This window comes from Carcharodon carcharias, chromosome 21 (genome assembly GCF_017639515.1).
Source record: "Carcharodon carcharias isolate sCarCar2 chromosome 21, sCarCar2.pri, whole genome shotgun sequence".
NCBI lineage: Eukaryota > Metazoa > Chordata > Chondrichthyes > Lamniformes > Lamnidae > Carcharodon > Carcharodon carcharias.
In genome coordinates this window covers 15,477,434-15,501,889 of record NC_054487.1, presented here as the reverse complement: position 1 = coordinate 15,501,889, position 24,456 = coordinate 15,477,434, and the positions used below count along the sequence as shown (strand labels likewise).

Below are 24,456 nucleotides of genomic sequence, written 5' to 3'. Positions count from 1 at the left end.
TAGAGCATTGTTCAGCGATATTATTTAGAATGTACAGCACAGAGATAGGCCATTCAGCTCAACGAGCCTATACTGGTGTTTATGCTACACTCAGGTCTTCTCTCGCCCTACCTCATCCTCATTAACTATGCTTTTTCCCTTATTTTGTTATCTAACTTCCCCTTAAATGCATCTATGCTATTTGTCTAAACTACATTATGTGGTATGGTTCCACATTCTCACCACTCGCTGGATAAAGAAGCTTCTCCTGAATTCACTCTTGGATTTATTAGTGACAATCTTACATTTGTGGCCTCTAGTTTTGACCTTGCCACAAGTGGAAGCGTCTTCTCTATGTCTACTCTTTCGACTCATTTCATAATCCGAAAGACTTCTCTTCAGTCATCCCCTCAGCCATCTCCTTTCTGAAGAAAAAAGCCTGCTCAGCCTTTTCTTACAAGTATATCCTCTCAGTTCTGTAGGTTCCCTTTGAATCTTTTTTCCACCTTCACGGGTCATTTTTATAATATTGGAGACCAGACTGTACACAGCACTCCACAAGCGTGGTCTAAGCAAGGCTTGATGCACGTTTAGCATAACTTCCTATTCCTCTAGAAATGAACTCTGTGCTTGGTTTGCTATTTTTATGGCTTTATTAAATGGCCATCACTACTTGGCTTCCCTAGCTTTCTTTTGACAAGAGCATGGGAGGCAATATTGACCAACTGGACTCTTAAATTACTGTTACTTTTCATTTGGGGAGGTTGGAAGGGCAATTTCTCGCCATGACAAGTTTAAAGAAGCCTTTTCACATTGAAGGAATGCAGTAACTGGCAGGCATATGCTATCCCTACCTTTAAACGCTGAGAGCAACATTCCCTCCCTTCTAGTTATGAGAAAGGATAGTCTCTCACACAGCACCCCTCAGATTAAAATTTCTCCTCTCCTGAGAAACAGCCTGCCCCTTTCATTTGAAAGCTCCAGACCCATTCTGTTTGTTTAAGCAAAATGTCATGTCAAACACACAATGAATGTCAATAATACTGGCAGCACAGTTTACATTAAGAAGTAGTAGTTTTCTAGGAATAGAACAGAAAATGCTGAAAATACTTAGGTCAGGCAGCATCTGTGGGGAGAAACAGAGTTAACATCTCAAGTCGAATGTGACTCTTCTTTAACACTGAAGGTGGAATGTGATGGGTTTTATGCCGTTGAAAGATGGGAGGGGAAGGAAGAACGAAAGGAAGGTCCGGGATAGGGTAGAGGAGAGATTAAATGACAATGATGCCCTGGAACAAAAGACAAAGGGAGTGGAAATGGTTGTGGGAAAGGAGCAAAGAATTTGACCAGAGTGCATGTGAATGGCAGAATAATGAACAGCTCTGTCTGAAAGAAAAACATGAAAAATAAAATTCAGACCAGCAGATGGCAAGAAACAGAATCTAAAGGAGTCTGAGGTCACAGTCTGAAGTTGCTGAACTCAATGTTGAGTCCAGAAGGTTGTAAAGTGCCTAATGGGAAGATGAGCTGCTGTTCCTCATGCTTATATTGTAGCAGAATGAGGACAGAAAGATGAACACGAGACCAAATTTCTTTCTAGAATTGATGCCTGATAGCTTGACAGTGTTAAGAAGTTTGCAATCAATCATAAGAATACTAGTTTCCCCTTCAATGTCAGATGACGGAGAAAGTCCAGAGAATGTGTGTAAAGCAGTTTCTTTTAGAATTGAAATTATAACATGTTAAAGACTGGCATGGCTAATCCTTTGTAAAAGTGATGCCCTTTAGCTGTGACACAATTGCAAATAGTCTAGTTGGAATCACAGCATCTGTATAACACAGAACTAAAACGAAGAATGGTTCTCCACTCCATGGCTTGTGAAGTAGCAAATTTTAGGGAAGCCTTGTTGGAACTGTTGCGGAAATGGGACACTACCTCAAAGTGTTTCCCCACTCAGTCCATGTGTCACTTCCTCAGACACTACTGGAATTAGACCCTCAGTGACATATGCACTGGGCCAAAGCCATTGTTTATGCAGGGCTCTGTGAGCTCCCTGACCCATCCACACTTTTGTGTATGCTCTGTCTCCATCACCTTTGACAATATCGGAAACCACGTTTGAGACGTTTGGTGGTCAGAGAAACTCCAACACAATGGTGATTTTCTTTCTTCTAACTAAACAGTTAGCACCTCCGCTCACCTACCCATTAGCGCATCAGACAGGCTTTGCCTTGTGCTGTGTTGCTCCTGGAGTTGCACAGACATTGGTAAAACTACAGCAGGAAGTGAAAGGCAGAAGATTTGATTGCAAATGGCACTGGCCTGCATGTTAAGGCCTCACAGCATTTATTGCAGCTTGGATTTTCTTCCAGTTGCTTGATGTAATGTGTAAATTGTGTTGCAATGAATTGAGTGAGTCTATCCATGAAGATTGTAAACAGGATTACATCTGAGAAGAATTTGTGAAGAATAAGTCATATGTTAAAACCAATGCATTTCTTGGATGTACAGCTCGTGTCTCTTGATGTTAATCATATTGCTAGCTTTTATCCTCTATTCACAGAACAACTTACTTCCCCTTCAATTCATTCACTGTTTGAATCAGATCCATTGAAATGAATGCATCAGTTTGGATTAATTGTAGTCCAATGCTATAACACAACTGCAAAATAGGAATTGCAGAAGCAAGTGAAAAGTATTGTGATCTTTTTCAGCCTCTTGTCTTATTTCAAGTAACTAATTGCAGCTCTCAATCTTACTCCCACTTTGCTGATTTATCTTTTCCATTATATAGGAGCCAGAGTCAAACAGAGTAGTCCTGAATAACTCAGGATGAATTCAGAATAACTTCCTGGCAATTGTGCTCCATTTCTCTGGCTCCACAGCCCAAAATCCTATTTTGTCTCCTTACAGCTGCTATGCACTGTTGCTGATGGATTTACTGATTCATCCACCAGTATCTCTCTTGCGACTGTACCATTTAGTTTGTATTGCTGCTGTTTAATAATCTTTCCTAGTGTCATAATTTTGGACTAACCTGCATTTAATGCCATCTGCCAGTCATCAGCCTAACTCCCCAAATTATCCACTCTTCTGTCTTTCATTAACTTGTTCTCTCTTGTTTGCAGTCCCTCCCAATTTGGGACCATCTGTAAACTTGGAGAGCTTTATTTCAGTCCCCACTTCCGTATCATTGTAATCAGGATCAGCTGCAGCACTGATCCCATGCTGATCATGCTCCACATGCAACTGTCCTTTTATCCATTCTTTCAGATTATTTTCAATCAATTGCAGAAATACCATGCCTCTGCTCCTTCTGCATGGCACTTCTATCGAAAGCTCTGCTGAAATCTAAATAAACAATGGGGAAGGGGCTCTTGTTCCAGGAGGCTGTAGATGTCAGCAGTGACCTGCCGTGAGAGCCTGAACCTCCTGAGGCACAGATCGAGAGATCTGATCCTCTGCCTGTAAACCCTGTACTGGGGTCTCACCACCTTCTGCCTGGATCTCAGGGCGGAATTTTCTGTGCCCGCTGGCATTTGGTGTTTGGCGGCTTGAGCGGACAATATGGCAAGAAGGCCAAAAATCACTTTCACGAGACCAGTTCGCAATTGACCGTTGTGCCATTCAATTGCAGCCCGTTTTCTGCTGTCGGACATCAGGAACTTCATTGTAATATATCTGCATATCATTATAAGCCCAGCTCGCTGGAATCATCCTTCCCCATGCTGGATCATCCAAACAAGTTGCAGAACAAGTCCTGACAAGTGTGAGATGCAGAAGTCGAGACTTAGCATCAGTGCCTTGCTCGCATCGTGGACATCCGAGGAACAGAAGATGCTGGAGCCCTACAGCGACTGGACCCTGGAGGAATGTCCATCTCAAGATGGGTAGATACTGATGGACATGGCTCCATCATGAAGCAGCTCACGGAAGGTGGAAAGTCACCGCTGAGAGTCTGCTCAGTGTCTCAGCCTGGCCTGCAGCGATGGTCATCAAGGGGATGGAGAGGAAGGTCCAGCTGTGTTTGGGAGAGGAAGATGTACTGGTGGGAGAGGAAGGTCTAGGTTCAGCTGGGAGAGGAAGGTGTGTTGAGGGGTGAGGTTGGGAGTGAGGGAACAAAGTTGTCGGGGTGTTGAGGTCAGGGAGAGGGTGTACGGGCGTGGGTGAGGGGATAATGGGGGAGAATACAGCAACTGGGGAGGTGTGTTTAAGGGGGAAGGAGGGTGTAAAGGAAGAAACTCGGAGGGGGGAAGGAGACAGGAGGGGGTTAAGGGGTCCAGCGGGGAGTAAGGAGTCCGGACAGAGGAAAGGACAGGGTACCTCAAGAAAAAATGTACTAGTACCATGCTTGTTAAATCGAAAGTGAAACGAGACTCGTGGTGGGCGAAAACAGATGCTTCATGGGAGTGTGAAAACAGATGCTTCATGGGTGAGTGGAGATGCAGGTCAGCTCAGATGGACAACTGAAAGAGAACCCCAGCATGCAGCATTGAGATGAGTGTGATGGGAGAAGTGCTTGCATGGGGCTCTGAAAGTCCCTGCCACACACGCACACTTCTCCATCCAGAATCACTCATGGGCCAGCTGCATGCAGCTGAATTGCTAGTGGCTTGGTGGAGGGAGGGGTGGGGTGCAGGGGATACAGGGGGCTGACTCGTGAAGCCTTGTCAATGAAACTGAAAGACACCATTGCACATTATTCAATGAAACTGAATATATTTTCAGATTGTAAAGTGACAAAATGTGTTCACCCGTGCAACTAACTTTGATCAGAATTTCTTAACTTTTCTACACCTTAGACTTCTAGGTGCTGCCCTGACATCCGCAGCAGGGTTGGAGACAGCCTGTGCAATGGTTGACCCTGTTGCCTCTGATATCACAGTGAGCACCTTCTGGTGAGCTGAGGCCTTAGGGGCCCTGGCTTGCTTTGGATGTCCTCCTGTGGACCAGCTGCTCCCTCTGCAGTGACAGAGGATGAGGTTGAGGGGGTCACAGGCAAAGGGGACTTGGAGGGAGGGGACTTGGAGGGAGAGGACAGTCTCTGAGATTCCTGAGTGGATGACCCAGGGGTATCCAGCCGCTGCTCCTCCGACTCCTTGAGGGGAAAGATCACCTGGGGGGACATCGAGTTCCCAGTTTCCCTCTCACATTGCCACCGCAGGAAATCACCCATGGCTACCGCAATAAGAGCGTAGGTCTGCGTGCATCTCTGCATTCTGCTGGACCAGGATCTTCATGGCGTCTGCCATCCTTCTCATGGTGACCTCCATACACGCACATGTGGACACCACTACCTCAGACAGCAGGCAGATGCACTCCTCCGACTCGCGTGCCACTTTGGTGAAGGCTTCCAAGAGCTCTGCGTGATGTTCCACCGCCTTCCGTTGACTGTCCACGATGAGTTGGAAGGCAAAATCCAGAGGCTTGTCACCTGACTCGGACCTGACAATCCCCAGCAGTCCCCTGAGTGCCCAGGAGCTTGGCTGAACCTGCCTCCTCCTCCTGCAAACACCTGTCTGCGTGATGACCACCAGTGAACCCGAGCCTGCTCTAGATCATGGTCCCACCGAGGTGTGTGTCTCTGCGCTGGCGGAGGGTGTGGGTAAGTTTGGCGGGAAAAGCTGTAGCTGAACAATGGGCCACCTTCAAAGAAGAAATGGTTTGGGCACAGTCAAGGTATGTTCCCTCAAAAGAGAAAGGCAGGGCAAACAACTCCAGAGCTCCTTGGATGTAAAAGGAGATAGAAATTAAGATAAATTAGGTTCAGAAGAAATAGTGTGCTTATGACAGGTGTCAGGTAGAAAATACAATTGAGAAGCAAGCTGAATACAGGAAGTTCAGAGGAGAGATGAAGAGGCAAATAAGAGAAGCGAAGAGGGATATGAGAAAAGACTGGCAACCAACATAAAGGGGAATCGTAGGGACATAAATAGTAAAAGGGTGGTAAAAGGAGGAGTAGGGCCGATTGGGGACCAAAAAGGGGATTTACGCATGGAGGCATGGCTGAGGTGTTAAATGAATACTTTGCATTTGCCTTTACTAAGGAGGTAGATACCACCCAGGCCATGGTGACAGGAGGAAGCTCTGTCACTAGAAGGGTTCAGAATTGATAAGGAGGAGGCATTGAATAAACTGTCAGTACTTAAAGTTGACAAGACACCGGGACCAGATGAGATGCATCCAAGGATATTGAAGGAAGTGAGGGTGGAAATTGCAGGAGCATTGGTCATAATCTTTCGGTCTCCCCGAGACTCAGGAGGTGCCAGAGGACTAGAAAATTGCAAACATTACGCCCTTGTTCAAAAAAGGTGGTAAGGATAAGCCCAGCAATTACAGATCAGTCAGTTTAACTTCAGTGGTGGGGAAGCTTTTGGAAAATGATATTTGGGAGAGAATTAATAGTCACATGGAAAAATGTAGGTAGATTAGGAAGAGCCAGCATGGATTTCTTAAGGGAAAATAGTGTTTAATTAGCTTGCTGGAGTTTTTTGAAGCAGTGACAGAGAGGGTTGATGAGGGTAATGCTGTTGATGTGGTGAGCATGGACTTCCAAAAGGCATTCGATACAGTGCCGCACAACAAACTTGTCTGAAAAGTTATAGCTCCATGGAATGAAGGGACAGTTGCAATGTGGATACAAAATTGGCTGAGTAATAGGAAACAGAGGGTAATGGTCAATGGATATTTTTCGGGCTAGGGGAAGCTTTGTAGTGGAGTTTCCTAGGGGTCGGTGTTGGGACCCTTGCTTTTCCTGATATATATTAATGATCTAGATCTTGGTGTTCAGGGGACAATTTCAAAGTTTGTGGATGATACAAAACCTGGAAGCATTGTAAACGTTGCATAGAACTTCAAAAGGACATAGACAAGTTGGTGGAGTGGGCAGATAGGTGGCAGATGAAGTTCAATGCAGAGAAGTATGAGGTGATTCATTTTGTTAGGTAGAACATGGAGAGATAACATAAAGTAAGGGATACAACTCTAAAGGGTGTGCAGGAGCAGAGGGACCTGGTTGTATATACGCTTAAGTCATTCAAAGTAGCCGGACAGGTAGAGAGAGCTCTTAATAAAGCATATAGTATCCTGGGCTTTGTTAATAGGGGCATAGGGTACAAGAGCAAGGAGGTTATGCTGCATTTGTGTAGGACACCAGTTAGACTTCAGCTGGAGTATTTTTTATGGTTCTGGGCACCACACTTTAGGAAGGATGTGAATACATTGGAGAGAGTGCAAAGGAGGTTTACAAAAATGGTTCCAGGGATGAGAAACTTCAGTGATGAAGATAGATTGGAGAACTTGGGACTGTTCTCCTTGGAGAGGAGAAGGCTAAGAGGAGAATTGATAGAGGTTTTCAAAATTATGAGGGGGCTGGACAGAGTAGATAGGGAGAATCTGTCTCCGCTTGTAAAAAGATCGAGAACGAGAGAACACAGATTTAAAGTGATTTGCAAAAGAAGCAAATGTGATGTGCAAAAAATCTTTTTCACACTGAGTGGTTCGGGTCTGGATTGCACTGACTGGAAGTGTGGCGGAGGCAGGTTCAGTCGAGGCTTCAAGAGGCCATTAGATGATTATTTAAATAGAAACGATGTGCAAGGTTATGGGAAAAAGACAGAAGAGTCATAATGTTCATTTGGAGAGCTGGTGCAGACACGATGGGCTGAATGGCCTCCTGCAACGTAACAATACTGTAATTCTGTGAAAGTGCATGTCAGCAGAGTCAAAAGCAGGAGAGAGAGCACTCACAGTTGCATTGAGTGAGGGATGATGAGGTGCAGGATCCTCACATGTGTCGCCACCAACCTCAACGTCACCGCAGGCACAATCCACGTCCTCACCAGTCAGCGTGATGGCACACTCCTCAGAGTGAGTGAGGAGGATAATGTGGGCCACTCCAACCCAGGTCTGGGACCTCTGCTGCTTTCAGCCAGCTTCTCCTGTATGAAAACAGATGGAATGTGAGCAGGACACATGGCACTGCATGGAATGCTTGTGTGGTGAGTGGAGACGTAGATGGGATGAAGATGCGAGCTCCAGAGGATATGAGCCTGATGGAGATGTGAGGGTGTGTGTTAGAGTTCGTGGTGTTGACCCTTGAGGTGTGAGACCCCTGTGGATGGGTAATGGGTTTGTGAGTGTGTGAGTTGAAAGCGATGAGAAGAGTGAGTTACCCTGGCGGAATGGATGAGACCATTCATCCTGTAGCGGCACTGGATGGCTTTTTTAAAATTCATTTATGGATGTGGGCATCACTGGCTCAGGCAGCATTTATTGCCCATCCCTAATTGCCCTTGAGAAGGTGGTGGTGATCTGCCTTCTTGAAGCGCTGCAGTCCATGTGGTGTAGGTACACCCACAGTGCTGTTAGGGAGGGAGTCCCAGGATTTTGATCCAGCGACAGTGAAGGAACGGCAATTTATTTCCATATATTTCAGAATGGTAAGTGACTTGGAGGGGAACTTCTAGGTGGTGGTGTTCCCAAGTATCTGCTGCCCTTGTCTTTCTAGATGGCAGTGGTCGTGGGTTTGGAAGGTACTGCCTAAGGAGCCTTGAAGTGCATCTTGTCGATGGTACACACTGCTGCTACTGTTCGGTAGTGGTGGAGGGAGTGAACATTTGTGGATGGGGAGCCAATCAAGTGGGCTGCTTTGTCCTGGACGGTGTCAAGCTTCTTGAGTGTTGTGGGAGCTGCACTCATCCAGCCAAGTGGGGAGTATTCCATCACATTCCTGAGTTGTGCCTTGTAGATGGTGGACAGTCTTTGGGGAGTCAGGAAGCGAGTTACTTTTCACACGCTTAATAGCCTCTGACCTGCTCTTGTAGCCATGGCTAGTCCAGTTCAGTTTCTGGTCAATGGTAACTCCCAGGATGTTGATAATGGGGGATTCAGTGATGCTAACGCCATTGAACATCAAGGGGTGACGTTTGGATTCTCTTTTGTTGGAGATGGTCATTACCTGACACTTGTGTGGCACGAATGTTACTTGCCACTTGTCAGCCCAAGCCTGGATATTGTTCAGGTCTTGCTGCATTTGGACATGGACTGCTTCAGCATCTGAGGAGTCGTGAATGGTGCTGAACATTGTGTAATCATCAGTGAACATCTCCATTTCTGACCTTATGATGGATATGTCGATTATTATTATCACCGCTCTTTGCACTGAATGTCCTTGTTAGTTGCCCCTCTTTTGCCCTCCTTTTCTACACCTGCTGCTGTATTCCCTCCAGAACAATCGGGACTGCACCTTAAAAGTATTTTATTGGCTGTAAAGCACATTGGGACATTCCATAATTTCTTCCTTCTTGCTTTTATTTTGTCTTGTTGTCCTTTCTTGGTCTAATATTCACAATTCCACCCATTATATAGCCAATAGTTGCCACTCCTTTCAGTAGTAATCACTCCAGTGAAGACTTGACCTGAAGGGACTACACAGCCTCAACACTGCAGTGCACCTCTTCATCTCTGTGTGTTTGTATATTTAAATAGGGTAACTCCCAAAACGTCATTGTTGGGATATTGTGGGTTTTGAAGAAGAGCTTGCATTTATCTTGTATCTTGCACGACATCAGGGAATCCCAAGGCGATTCAATTGATGAAGTACTTTTGAAACATTGTCACGGTTCTAATGTAGGCAAACACAACAGCCAATTTGTGCACAGCAAGCTGCCACAAACAGCAGTGATGAATAGCTAACTAAATCTGTTCCAGTGCAATTGGTTGAAGGTTAAATGTTGGCCAGGATGTGGAGAGAATTTTCCCAGTCATCTTCAACTGGTGTTATGTGATATGTGATTATGAGGCCAAACATTATATGTAAAACACAACAGTACTGTGCTGACATGTCAGCAGACAATATGTGCTCAAGCTTGTAGAAGGCGGTATGGAGAGGGATTTGATACTTCAGAACTACATCTAAAGAAAGATAGTGGGGCATATTCTAGTGTGTATTTATTTATATTTATACTGTCTAATATTTATACTATTTGTGTACTATACTGTATTTATACAGTTAGAATGTTATTTCGTGGAAGTCAGTTGGTGCATTGGAGTTGGTACAGGACTTTCTGCTGCCATGCTTAACCACCCATAACTTTTTGTTCATTCATTTTGATGGGAGAAAAATCATAGCCTGACATGATAAGAATCAAAAACTCAGCCTCCTCCTTTGAAGTGGTTTGGAGCTGCTTTCAATGGGACTGAATAAATGGAATGTTGTTACGCAGTACTGAAGAAGTGCTGCACCATCAGAGGTGCCGTCCTTCAAATGAGACTTTAAACTGAGGCCTGTTTGCCATGTTAGATAAAAGATCGTACAGCAGTATTTCATAGGAGATCACAGGAGTTTTCCTGACATCCTGGAAAACTAGCATCATTAAAACTACTGAAGATGGCCCACAGCTCTCTGGTCGCAGAAGCGCCACTGGGAGCAGTGTCCATTGGACTCGAAGAAGTGTCAGGATCCAGATGACAAGGTAAGTTGGGGGTGAATTCTTGTCAGGGCCAGGATGGGAGACCTGAGGGATGAGGGGGCTGGGCCAAGGTGCACAGGCCATCGAGGGGAGGAGGCAGCCAGTGGGAAATGGGGGGTAGGGGAAAGACATGCGGGGGGAGCCTCTGATTGGAAAAGCAACCTAAGAAGGAAACCCCCTTTCCCCGCATCCAGCCCAACTTTCTCACCCAAGACTCTAGCTGGCTTAGCTGCCAGGCTTCGCATTTGTTGCTAATCTCCTTCAAAATTGTGGCCGGACAAGAGTAGCCTTTAACTGGCCACTTAAGGGCCTCAGTTGGCATGAGGATGGGCAGGCCACTGAGGCCTCGCCCTCCACCCGTTAATTCACGGTCAGGCCAGGGGCAGGCACATAGGTGGTGGGAAAGGCAGCCATGGAATTTTACGGGCCCCATCTGTTCTCAGGGGACCCTAAAATTCTCCCATTCTAAGCGCAAATTGCTGTAGCATTGACTGCATTTCAAAAGGTGCTTTATTGGCTGTGGGTTGTGGGAAAGCGCTTTGGGATTTCCTGCAATTGTGAAAGGCGCTACATAAATGCAAATCTTCCTTTCTTTAATTTCCTGTGCTGGAAATCTAGTTGCTGTGGTCAGAAGATGCTGTTAGCATATTTACATATATTTTATATATTTAAAATTATGTATACTGAGAGGAGATGTGATGTGGGTATTCAAAATCATGTCCAGACTAGTCAGAGTAGATAGGGAGACACTGTTCTCATTGATAGAATTGTTGAGAACCAGAAGACACTAATTTAAGGTGATTGGCAAAAGAACCGAGATGGCGTGAGCAAAACCTTATTTACACAGTGGTCTTGTGCACTGCCTGAGAACATGATGGAGGAAGATTCAATTGAGACTCTCAAAAGGAAATTGGATAATTACCTGAAGAGAGAAATTTTCAGGAGTCTGACATAGAGGCAGGGAAGCAGGACTGACTGAGTAACTCTTGAAAAAGCTGCCCACACACAATGGGCTGAATATAACCATTTCTATGATTGTATATTGGAATAGTAGGTATGAGTTCTCATCTCAGCCCAGATACTGGCATGTATTGAAAAATTACAAGCAGTTCCCCTTCTCTTGAAACTTCTCAAGAGAGGACTAAGAAAATCTACCCTATTGTGCAATGGAATTGAATCTGATTTAATGTATTACAATGTGTACAGTGGGACTGAGTTGAAATTGGTTTGGTGCAATGGATATCTGTACAACACAAAGGGAACTAATTTAATATGAAGGAATTCTATTGAATGGGGGCTAATAGGAACTGACTGGCTGCATTGAAGTCCAATATAATAGAACTGATTTGGTTCTCATGAATAGGGAGGACAAGTTTAGATTTGATGTCAACATTAATTGGTGCATTTTTAAATGATTACCTTCAAATCAATAAGAAATTACAGTTGTCTCTTTTTGGACAACTTACTTGTGGCTCATCAGTTGAATAGGTCAAATTTGAGAGAGACTATTTCTTTACAAAGAGATTGCTCAACAGCTGGAGCCAGAGCCAAGAAGGGTGGATCAATCCAGGACACTGGGCTTCTTTGAAAAACAAGCTGGATGATATGTTGAGAAGACAATTGAATCGGTATTTTGGAAGGATGACACCAGAGGGACTTTCTTCAATGGATAGACCCTATCCTGTGGATTCAGCTCCTAGATTTGGGATTTACATTTTCCTGTGTGTGTGGAATTGAAGGTAACTCACAATTTTCTTTTTTAAGAAAAACATTTTTGTATCTCTCAGGTGTTATCCTGCTGCTGTTGGACAAGCTGCGGAAAATGAAGTGGGAGCAGATGTGGCGTCTGACTGCGGAACGGGAGCTGATGAATATGTTGTCCACTTCACTGGCTGATCAGGTACACATACATGTTCCTCGGATCTTAGCTCAGTCCATTCCAGTGAACCTCTTTAACATGCATTTACAGAGACCATCAGTTCCCCCGCTGGAACAGTTAGAAAAAGAGGATACTTATATTTGTTGGCTTTGACCAGCTTGCATCTTCCTATCCCCTACCTTGAACCTAAGAATTATCCTCTGGTGAATTCTCTCTTCTCTCCTAGACCTAGTTCTTTACCTATTCTTTCCCCTCCTTTATCTCATTGCTCAAAGTCGTTGGGTTGTCCATTAGTCACAACGCAGCATAAGTAATGTCAGTTCTACAGTCTGCCACAGCATTTGAGTAGTACACTGTTGCGGACATCCACAGAAGAATGAAAGGATGCTTCAGTAGCTCATTCCAGTGTAGGGGCAGCTCTTGTCAGGCGATATCTGACTGCAACAATGGTGAAATAAAACCAGAAAGGAAATTTTTCTGCCCTCCTTTTTGGGGAGATAAACTGATATTATTCGCCACTGTCTTTAAGTCTCAGCTGTGGCTCACTTGGAAGAACCCTTGCCTCAGATTTACAAGGTTCCTAGTTCAAGTCCCTCTCCAGGGCTTGAGCACTAAATTCAGCACTGACAATGTAGTGTAGTACTGAGGGAGTTCTGCGCTGTCTTTCGGATAAGATATATGAATTAGAAGCAAGAGTAGGCCACTCAGCCCTTCGAACCTGCTCTGCCATTCAATAAGATCATAGCTGATCTGACTGTAACCTCCTGCCTACTGCTGATAACCTTTCACCCTTGTTTATAAAGAAGTTATCTAGCTCTGCCTTGGAAACATTGAAAAACTCTGCTTCCGCTCTCTTGAGGAAGGGAGTTCCAAAGACTCAAGGCCCCCTGAGAGAAAAAAATTCTGCTCATCACTGTCTTCAATGGGTGACATCTTATTTTTAAACAGTGATCCCTAGTTTTAAATTCTCCCACAAGAGGAAACATCCTCTCCATACCCACCCTGTCAAGACCCCTCAAGATCTTATATATTTCAATCAATTTGCCTCTCATTCTTCTAAACTCCAGCAGATACAAGTCTAACCTGTCCAATGTTTTCTCAAGACAACCCATCCATTTCTGGTATTAGTTTAGTAAACCTTCTCTGCACTGCTTCCAATGCATTTACATCCTTAGGCCCCATCTGTCTATTCGGGTGAATTTGAAAGATCCCATGGGCACTATTTTGAAAAAGAGCTGGGGACTTACCCCCCATGTGTTGTCTAATATTTATCCCTCAATCAGCATCACAAAAACAGCTCTCTGGTCATTGTAAGCTTTCTATTTGTGGGAGCTTGCTGTGTGCATATTGGCTAGCGCATTTCTTACATTACAAGAGTGACTTCGCTTCAAAAGTATTTCATTGGCTGTAAAGCACTTTGAGACGTCCAGTGGTCATGAAAAGCCCTATATAAATGCAAACCTTTCTTTCTTCTGTCCATAATTAAGAGCAAAATCTGGCAGGGTTTAAATTCAGCATCACAACCTATCCCATCAGCTTCCTGCCAGGCAATTTAGGCTAAAATTGCACCCCTTTAGATTCTAGCATCATTAAAAAGGAATGGACAATATTTGGAAAGGAAAACTGATAGAAAAATTAAGGAGAATGCGTGTGGAAATGTATTCAAAGAGACAGAGCAAGTTGAGGACTGAGACCAACATGGACATGCTGGTTAAAATGGCCTCCCTCTATCATTCTATAATGATTAGGTTGAGCTGAGATGTGTGTAGTCTTTTATTCTGTCTGAGAAACTAAATGCTACTTTACTTAAAGCTGCATGGAGTGCAGTCTTTCCTCAAACCTGGTCGAAGCATGTTTGGTGTGAAAGAAATGAAGTAACTTACCAAGGCTTGGAGATATCAGCAGCTACACTGATATTGAGCAATTCCACAGTGGAAGTGTAAAAGGATGACTAGAAATCATAGCTTATTCACACTTGGCCAGTTTAACAAGATGGAGCCAAAGCCAAGCTTGGCTATACAGAGACTCAGATTTATTACAGTGGGAACGCCGGTAGCTGTATTTCACTCAGTAGAACCAGAGGAGGAATGGCAATTTTAAGTGGTTGCTTTATTGAAAAACTGTTCATTCGTCCTGAAAATAAGTACGGTGACCAGGTGTACCAATCATTAAAAGCTAGTGCACAGGTACAAAATGCAATCAAAGAGGCTAATGGAATATTAGTGTTTATCTCAAGGGGATTGAAATATGAAATGGAGGCTGTTATGCTTCAGTTGTACAGAATCTTGTTTTTTTTTTTCATTCTTTTTTATGTGGGCATTGCTGGCAAGGCCAACATTTTTTGCCCATCCCTAATTGCCCGTGAGAAGGTGGTAGCAAGCTGCCTTCTTCAACTGCTGCAGTCCATGTGGTGTAGATGGAGCCACAGTGCTGTTCAAGAGGGAGTTCCAGGGTTTTGACACAGACAGTGAAGGAACGGCGATATATTTCCAAGTCAGGATGGCAAGTGACTTGGAGGGGACCTTGCAGGTGTTGGCATTCCCATGTGTCTGCTTGCCCTTGTCCTTCTAGGTGGTAGAGGTCGCGGGTTTGGTCAGGGAGTGTTCGGTTTTGGATACCGCATCTTAAGAAGGACGTACTAGCTTCGGGTGGGCTACATCACTGTTTCACCATCTATAATACCAGAGATTCAGAGGTGAAATTCTAAGGATGGTTGCATAAACTTGGGCGTATTCCCTTGAGTATAGAGGGTTGAGGATGGGGGGGCATCTAATGAAGGTGTTTTATGAGATAAAGGGTAGGTACAACTATTCTGGTAGGGAGATTCAAAACAAGATTGAGAATAATCTTAAAATTTGAGCTAGGAGTGAAATCAAGGCACACAGACGGTAATAGAAATCTGAAACTCTCCCCGAAAAGCAGTGGATGCTGGAGATGAATAGAAATTGACACAACTAAAACTTGACAGATTTTTACTACATGAGGCTACTAAGGGATACAGAGCAAAGGCTGGTAAATGGTGTTGAGGGATAGGTCAGCCATTATTTAATTTTTTGGTAGAACAGGCTTGAATGGCTTAATCCTCTTCCTATTTGTAATGACTAATCTTTGCTTGAGTTATTTTTTGAACGACTGTTTACAAAATGGTATTGCCATTAAAACATCCTTTATTAATGACTGTAATATTTTCTACTCTGCTTTTAGTGCCACCTTCTTTCATCACATAGCCTCAAATCAGTGAAGTAAAACTGTCCAGAGCAGGGGACGGATTTTCACAACCGAGGCGGGAAGCTCGAGTTGGGAAATTTCCCGACTCGGCAGACCCGCCTCTATTTAAAGGGCCCTGTTAGATCCAATTCAGGGAGGTGGTGGTGGGACAGTCAGGCCCCCTGATCCGGGAAGCAGCTCGCAGGCGGTCATAATGTTGGGCAAGTGCCAAGGTAGACTAGTTAGAAGGCCCACCTCAGTTCTCTGGGACGTCGTCCCAGTTGGTTTAAAAGCTCTAAGTCCCTCTAGCTCTCACCCTTCACAACCTGTTGCCCCCCCCACCCCCATCCATGCCCCCTTCATGCCAACTCATGTCCCCAACCCATCCCCCATGCCACTTTCATAGCCACTCACCCAGTATCCAGAATGGGCAGGAGCCATGTCGAGATGCAAAAAAAGCTTCTAACAATCTAATACAATTTCACTCCTATACACTTGATGGTGAAAAAACTCCCTTTCATGAAACCCATTAAAAGCTTTCAAATCTCCTCAAGTGGATAATCTTTTATAAAAACAAACAAACCGATTCAGACCCGTATCAAAGACAGATAATCCTTTAATAGCTTCTTTAAACTGTCAAATCAAACTGTGAACTCAGGATCCCAAGATTGTTATCGCTTTTGCAACTTAGCCAAGCATTCTTAATGCCAAGGTATCCCTTGAGAAATGTCAACAACGACCTCTATTTAAACTGCTCAAACAGATGGTAATGTCTTTTTCTAACCTACACCAGATGGCCCGTCAATCAAAGCAGTCCAGCACAAGGGTTTTTTTTAAACTCTCACTGACAGCTTAAGCCTGTTTGTCTTTATGTTTAAAGTGGTGGATTTTAAAAAAAATCAGATCATGAAACTTAAATGAACCTTATTCACCCATCAAGAGTGTTTATGTCTACTTCATCAATTTGTGACTCCCACACTGCAGGTTAAGGCCCTTGAAAGACACCATGGGGTCGGGGAGACTCCACGAAAATCCATCCCATGCTTTCCAAACTACACCATGTGGAGCATATGCTATGGTTCTGAAGAACTCCCATTCTTCTGAGCTATTGAACCTTGCCGCATACCTGGTGTTAAGAACCAATGAATGCAAACTGAATTAAAATTTATTGTACATTCCTCCTCTAACAAAATGCCCTAGTTGAAGTAATGAGAAGAAAATAAACTTCACTAATAAGTGATGCATTCAGCAATTTGGATGGATTTCAAATGCCCTAAAATTTCAAAGTGTTTTCTTTACTTGCTTTTTACTTCCACATTCCACCCTTTCTCTCCACCTTATGATGTGTGAGGCTGGTTAATGAGGTGTATTGTAAGGTATCGAACGTGGGGACCTTCGTTGCCCTTTGTGGCTGGGCAACTTTTGAGATACAACCACTACGCAATTCAAGAGGATAACCCACACTTTGAAGCACATGTGAGTTTGAATCGTAGGTTGGTGAGCGCCATTGTGATCAGTGGTAATGTGACACTCCATTTAGATTGTAATATTGCACGTCTGCCAATCTTATAGTGTCACAGTCACTTGGACTATAATATGCACCTGCTTGTAGCTTCTCACTGTGGTTTAATATGTGGTACCACCTTGTTAACCTCAGTGTTTGGGTTATTTAGAACACACAGGTACACTTGCCTCTAATGGCTAAGGTACAGGGATGAAATAAAAGGCACACTGTTCTTTTATAATTTCACAGACACTTTCAGTCACATTAACATGAAGGGAAACACAGACACTCATGGTCTTAATAGTGCGAACAGCTAGCATCATCAAATTTTTCAAATACATGAATCATTGCACACCCTAAAGTAACAGCCTTTTATGAAGGTGAACTTGGAATATCAAGTTACTTATCTCCCAGTAAAGTTAAAGCACCTTTGGCTCCCAATAATCCAAACGAAGCCTCCAGGAAGTTCAGCCATTCCAGCTCAAAGCTATTACATGGTGCCAAGAGTCAACCCACCGAAAACCAGGAGGAAGAGAATGGGAGCGCAATGGGTCTTGTAATGAAATGAGAAATGTATTCTGTATATGGCTAACTGTGGGAAGTGGCTCTTCCTGTCGCCATGACCTGACCCATCCCTCTCGATTAAGGTTAATGCCATATGCAGGCCAGGCACCCAGCAGTACCACTTGGGGAAGAAGAGGAAAATCAGTTGCTTACGTCTTTTAACTGAGTTAAGCAAAGATTTAACAAGAATGGTTTCATATTTTTGTTGCACCAGTCAATGTACAGATATCTCCCTGAGCTAGAGACTGATAGACACTAGTCAGTTTATAAATATCTCTTTGAGCTAGCGACTGCTACCAGTCAGTGTACAGATAGCTTTCTGAGAGAGAGACTGATGGATACCAGTCAGTCTATAAATATCTCCTTGAGCTAGAGACTGATAGCACCAGTCAGTGTACAGCAATTTCCTCGAGGAAGAGAGTGTTAGACAGCAGTCAGTGTACAAATATCTCCCTGAGGGAGAGAGAGAGAGATAGACTCCAATCAGTATACATAAATCTCCCTGAGGGAGAGAGTGATAGACACCAATCAGTGTACAGGTTTCTCCCTGAGGGAGAGAGACTGATAGATGCCAGTCAGTATACAGATATCTCCCTGAGGGATGAGGGAGAGAGCAATAGACACCAGTCAGTGTACAGATATTTCCCTGAGTGGGAGCGTGATAAATACTTGTCAGTGTACAAATATCTCCCCAAGGGAGAAAGTAATAGACACCGGTTAGTGTACAGATATCTCCCCAAGGGAAAAAGTGATAGACACCGCTCAGTGTACAGATATCTCCCCAAGGGAGAGAGACTGATAGACATCAGTCAGTGCACATATCTCTCCCTGAGGGAGAGAGTGATAGACACCAGTCAGTGTACAAATATTTCCCCGAGGGCGAGAGAGATAGACACCAGTCAGTGTACAGATATCTCCTTGAGTGAGAGGGTGATAGACATCTGTCAGGGTATAGACATCTCCCTGAGTGACAGAGCAATAGACAACACTCAATGTACAAATATCTCCCTGAGGGAGAAAGAAATTGATACCAGTCAGTGTACAAGTATCACCCTCAGTGAGAGGGACTGCTGATTATCAGTGAGTGTTACCACCCTAAGGACAAAGAACTGACACACTAACCATTGAATAAATAGCTTCCTGAGAGAGGGACTGAGAGACATCAGTCAATATGGAGATATGTCTCTGAATGATGAGCTAAGACAGAGTCCTTGACCTGAAGGAATAATACAGCCAGGTGCAGGAGACTTAAATATGCAGGGACCTGGGAGCCAGGAATTTGCAGTTCAAATAACATACAAGCATATATATGAACATACGAATTAGGAGCAGGAGTAGGCCACTCGGCCCTTGAGCCTGCTCTGCCATTCAATAAGATCATGGCTGATCTGATTGTAACCTCAACCCCACATTACCACTTACCCCCGGTAACCTTTCACCCCTTGTTAATCAAGAATCTATTTAGCTCTGCCTTAAAAATATTCAGACTCTGCTTCCACCGCCTTTTGAGGAAGAGAGTTCCAAAGACTCACGACCGTCTGAGAGAAAAAATTTCTCCCCCGTTTCTAGATTCTCTGACAAGAGGAAACATCCTCTCCACATCCACCCTGTCTGGACCCCTCAGGATCTTAAAGGTTTTAATCAAGTCACCTCTTACTCTACTAAATTCCAGTGGATACCTGACATGTCCAACCTGTCCCCATTAAACAACCCGCCCATTCCTGGTATTAGTCTAGTAACCCTTCTCTGAACTGCTTCTAACACATTTACATCTTTTCTTAAAAAAGGACACCAGTACTGTACACAATATTCTAGATGGTCTCACCAGTGCGGAGGAGTTAGGAACCAAAAGTGTGAAGGGAGTTTAATAATTTGAAGTATAGTGAACTTGTAGTCAAATCTGAACTCAGTACATAATTGCAATGAAAAGGATAAGCAGGCTATTCTACCAGTGGGATTGAGTATTCATCAAAAGATGTAGTGTTGCTATAAAATTGGGTTCACAGCTCCTCTGGAATACTGTGTACAATTCTGGTTACCTAATCACAGGAAAGCTATCATTGATCTTCAAGCAAAATAAATAAAAATTATCCTGGGTGTCAGGAATTTCACTGTTAAGGAAAGGTTTAGGAAATTAGGCTTGTCTTTTTTTACCTAAGTCACAATAGCATGTTGTGATATTCATTCTGAAAAGTTGATTAAGCGCTAAGGAAATGTTTATTCTTTTCATCCTTATTTCTCTGTCTCCCTCTCTCTATCTCTGTCTGCCTTTCCGTCCCATTCAAAAGAGGAGATTTTGAGGTGACCAAAGTTTTCAAGTCAATGAAGCAGATAGAGAAAGGCAATGCAACAACAGTGAATGGTTCAATACCAGGGACCATGGGCTACGGATTAGCACTTAATATGAAAGAAACTTTTTCATAAGTTCCTAGGTGTTCATGTCATGTTAAATTATATTGTTAAGGTTTGTTAATGTCAGTTACATTGTTAAGGTTGTTAATTCTGTTGTTAAGGTTAAGAGAAACGGGTGATGGGTATTAATTGTCTTTGAGCATGTATAAATAGGGGATAGCTGGGACACTGTGTTGAGTGGGAGGTGAGCTGTGAAACTGGGCAAATCGATAAACTCTCTCAATAAAGAAAAACTTTGAGAGCTTGGTTTCTGCTTCACCAACCTGTTAAGACTAGGGAAGAAACTGAAAAATGTTTTGGAGTGGAAAAATTAAGTGGTATAAGGGATGCTGCCTGCTTCGTGTGGCACCATGCTTATCAAGAATGGGGATCACAAGTACAGCCCCTACCATTGTAGCATCAATTCTAGAGTCCACATTAAGAGAACACGGTCACTATTTACTTGCAGCAAGAAGGTGCAGGGGAGGTTGCCAGACCATTTGTGCCTAATGTCCTTCCCTATTCTGAACATCATAACTAATCTGAATACAATACACTGGATCAGTTTGATGTTGTTGACTATGTTATTATGGAATAAAGATCTCTGACTAATTTGTTCTGACCAGCAAGACTATGATCATTAGACAGGTCGCCTTACATTGCCAACATTTCAGGGTTGTCCTGGAGTCACCAAGGATTAAAGATTAATTTACAAAGGGAAAAAAAATCTCATGTACATTACAAAAAAAATGTATTTCACTTCCAGTTTATTTGAACACATTAGTAATACTAATGTTGGCGATGAGATATAAAGGCTGTTTGCCGGACAGTTCAGAATGATCTACTCTAATTATAAAGAGCCTGTTTGCTTTCCAATTGGGATGAGAAGAGGGTACACTGGAAGGCTGAACATGTTAGGAGACCAATGGCAGGAGTGGGGTGGTTGGACGTGCAAGGTCCTGTGATGAAACCACCAAGAATATGTCCAACCAGAGCTGGCAATCCAAAGTCACCACAGTAAACAAATTATAGGATACGTTTTATTTTTTGTTTTGACTCTTGTCAAAACTGACATTAAAAAAAAATCAAGATTTTAGTTGATGTCAATAGAACGAATTTGATCCGTTTACCGGGATTATATTTCTGTTAGAAGTCTCTATATGATCCTGGGGGCAACTGGACATTTCATTAATTCTCAATATAATTTAGGCAATAATCTCTGACTGATTTTGATATTTTCTCTTTGTCCTCCGCCTGTGCAGGATATTTTCAATGCCGTCATTAAGCAGAATCCTTTCCTGGTGTACCAGCTTCCGTGTTTCTGGAATGTTCAGCTGTCAGATCATACACGCTCTGAACAGTGCTACAAGGATGTGTCAGACCTCAAGGTAAGGCTTGTTATAAGAATCGTAATTGCTGGAGTAGAGGGTGTGTAAGAGATTTCCCCACTGCACAAAGCCAGAGATAACTCTGTAACATATGAGCAGTTTGCAGTCATTTTTGTATCTGAAGTCCACAGTGAAATCTTTCACCTCATTCTTTTACATCTGCAGAGCAACAGAGATCTCAGTTAAGTTTAAACGGCTTTTATCAAGTCATTTGCACAGTTATGCTTCATCTAAGACGGCACTGCCTCTCTCTTTATCTTTCACAGTCACTCACTGTAGCCTAGTACAACTGCTCTGTAATATCTCCAGAGTATTTTCTTGTTGGCGCTTTGGGTCATCTGGCACCTCATTCATGCAATCTGAAACTTCACAGGCTTATGACAGGCCGACTCCTATTGGGATCCATGCGCTGATTTCCTGTGGTCACCTTTCCTACAGGAGACATAGGAACAGGAGTACGCCATTCAGCCCCATGAGCCTGCTCCACCATTCAACTAGATCATGGCTGATCATCCACCTCAACGCACTATTCCCATTTCCCTTGATGTCAATTGATAATTGGACATGACTAGTTTATCATCAACTTCACTGCTTCTCTGCAGTAAGAACAGACTGTTGTGGTATAATACCAGTCTAGCAAGTTCTTACTTCTATTTCCACACTCAAGTGTCCTATATCACTTGTTAGGAAATAGACAAAATATCGAATCTAAGTAGGCAAGGAGGCTAGAAACCAAACTCAGGACCATCAGGCTGGGAACGAGCTGTTATGTCTATAGGGTCATGCTGAAATCTGATAAGTCTTTAAAGAATCATGCAGTGCAGAATGAGATCATTTGACCTATTGTGTCTGTAAAAGAGTTAGCATTGCAGTTTTCTCCACTGCACAGAATCACAGAATTGTTACGGTGTCGAATGAGGCCATTTGGCCCATCGCGTCTGTACCAGCTCTCTGAGCATTTTAACTTAGTGCCAATCTCATGCCTTAAGTTCCCTTTTGAAAATTACTTTTGAATCAGCTTCCAATCCCCCACCCACTTTGAGACAGTGCATTCCAGAGGGCCATTTGGCATCCACAATGGAATGAAACGTGGGGTTGGATGTGAGCCATGCACTCAGCCCCTAGCATTGACAGGCTACAAGCAGAGTTGTGATCAGCGACCCAAACTTGGAACTTTGTAACTGGGTGGTAGACTTTTCCACCATCATTGCAAAGCAGTAAGGCTGTCTGCTGTCAATAAATGAGGCTACAAGACTGCCTCATGCATATGTAACGGGATTATTTTACAATCTAATAAATAATAATGGCAGCTAATTTCGATGGTCCTTCTCCATTCTCTTTTGGAACACATTAACATTTTGTAAAGGGTGTGCACCGCCTGCTAATAAGAGGCTGACGATTTCAAATGGAAGATTAATGTTATCTTATTCCTCAATAATGGGACTTTTAATGAACAATATTGGTGGAAATGACATCATCAAGGAAGTGTATCAAAATGTAACAGCAACACATGTCCTTAATGGCCTGCGTGCTGTCATATTTGTGTTCTTGTGCCTGCGTGACTGGTACCAGAAAACCTAAGTGTCACTGTTTTACTTTCTCTTAATCATCATGGAGATGTTGCTGCTCTGTGCCCTAGCCATTTATTTGTCATCCCAAAGTAAAGAAGTAAATTTTGACACTCACTATAAATTGTACCTTCCAATAAGCCATGCTCAGTTATCATCTTTTCCAAACTAGACTGCAGCATGAAAGGTTTCGTTTCTTCTCATCTCCTCTGAAATATTCTCTATCTTTCAAAATAAATGAACCTACTTTACCGAGGACCTTCACATTCTCAAGTATTCCAGAGCACTTCACAGCTGATGAAGCACAGTCGATGTAGGAAATGTGGCAGCATAGTTGCATACAGTGCAGCAGTGAGATTATGACTAGATAATCTATTTTAGTGATGTTGGTTAAGAGATACATTTTGACCAGGAGACACACCACTTAAAAAAAAGTTTAGTTGGCGACTTATTTTACTGTGTGTTTGTGGGATCTTGCTGTGCACAAACGGCCTGCTGTATTTCCCTACATTGCAACAATGACTACACTTCACAAGTAACTCAATGGCTGCAAATCACTTTGGGACATTCTGAGGCCATGAAAGGCGCCGTATAATGTTCTCCTCTTAAGCAAATCGGCATTTTTGTCATGCTGGTTTTCTTGCAATCATTGCAAGGTTATATTAACACTGGAGGATGTCACAATAAAACTATGTTATATTCTTGTCTGATGTGCACATGCATTCCAGTTAGGAGGGGCCAGTCACTGGATCATAGAATCACAGAATGGTTACAGCACTGAAGAAGGCTCACCCCGTTCTCGACCCTTCCACCAGATGGAACAGTTTCTCCCTGTCTACTCTATTCAAACCCCTCATGATTTTCAACACCTCTCTCAAATCTCCTCCCAATCTTGTCTTTTCTAAAAGGAATAGCTGCAGCTTCACCAATTCATCCACATAACTGAAGTCGCACATCCCCACAACCATTTCGTAAACCTTTTCTGCACCGTCACATCCTTAGGATGGGATAATGCATGAATGAACCTTGTTGACCTCTTCCTTTACTGTGCCTAGGAAATGATGAACCCAATTGAAATGTCCCAACTGCAAACCCAGGTAAAATTCACTGACTCGTGTTGTGTGGCACTACCACTGTGCTAACTGAGATAGATTCAGAACAAATTTAGCAGCTCCACACTGGGCATCCTTGAAACATTGTGGGTGAGCAGCAGCAGTAGAATTGTATTCATGGCCCAGAATTCCCCCTTCTACTATTACCATCAAACCATGGTACCAACCCTGGTTCAATGAGGAATGTAGGAGAGCATGCCAGGAGCAGCACCTGGCATACCTGAAAATGAGGTGCCAATATGGTGAAGCTACAATTCAGGACTACTTGCATGCTAAACATTGGAAGAAGCATACGATAGACAGAGCAACGCAATCCATAACCAATAGATCAATAGATCAGACAGATCAAAGCTCTGCAGTCCTGCCATGTCCAGTTGTAAACAATGGTGGA

At 43.4% G+C, this 24,456-nt stretch overlaps 1 protein-coding gene across 2 annotated transcripts in view; it reads left to right on the top strand.

Annotated features, from left to right (window-relative positions):
* The window catches only part of large1 (LARGE xylosyl- and glucuronyltransferase 1), a 473,246-nt gene that overhangs the window by 362,336 nt on the left and 86,454 nt on the right, over nucleotides 1-24,456 (top strand). For both annotated transcript variants that reach the window (XM_041215935.1, XM_041215936.1), the window contains exons 8-9: nucleotides 12,240-12,352; nucleotides 21,260-21,385. In XM_041215935.1, coding sequence (XP_041071869.1) covers nucleotides 12,240-12,352; nucleotides 21,260-21,385 — 239 coding nt within the window. The remainder of the gene's footprint in view (nucleotides 1-12,239; nucleotides 12,353-21,259; nucleotides 21,386-24,456) is intronic.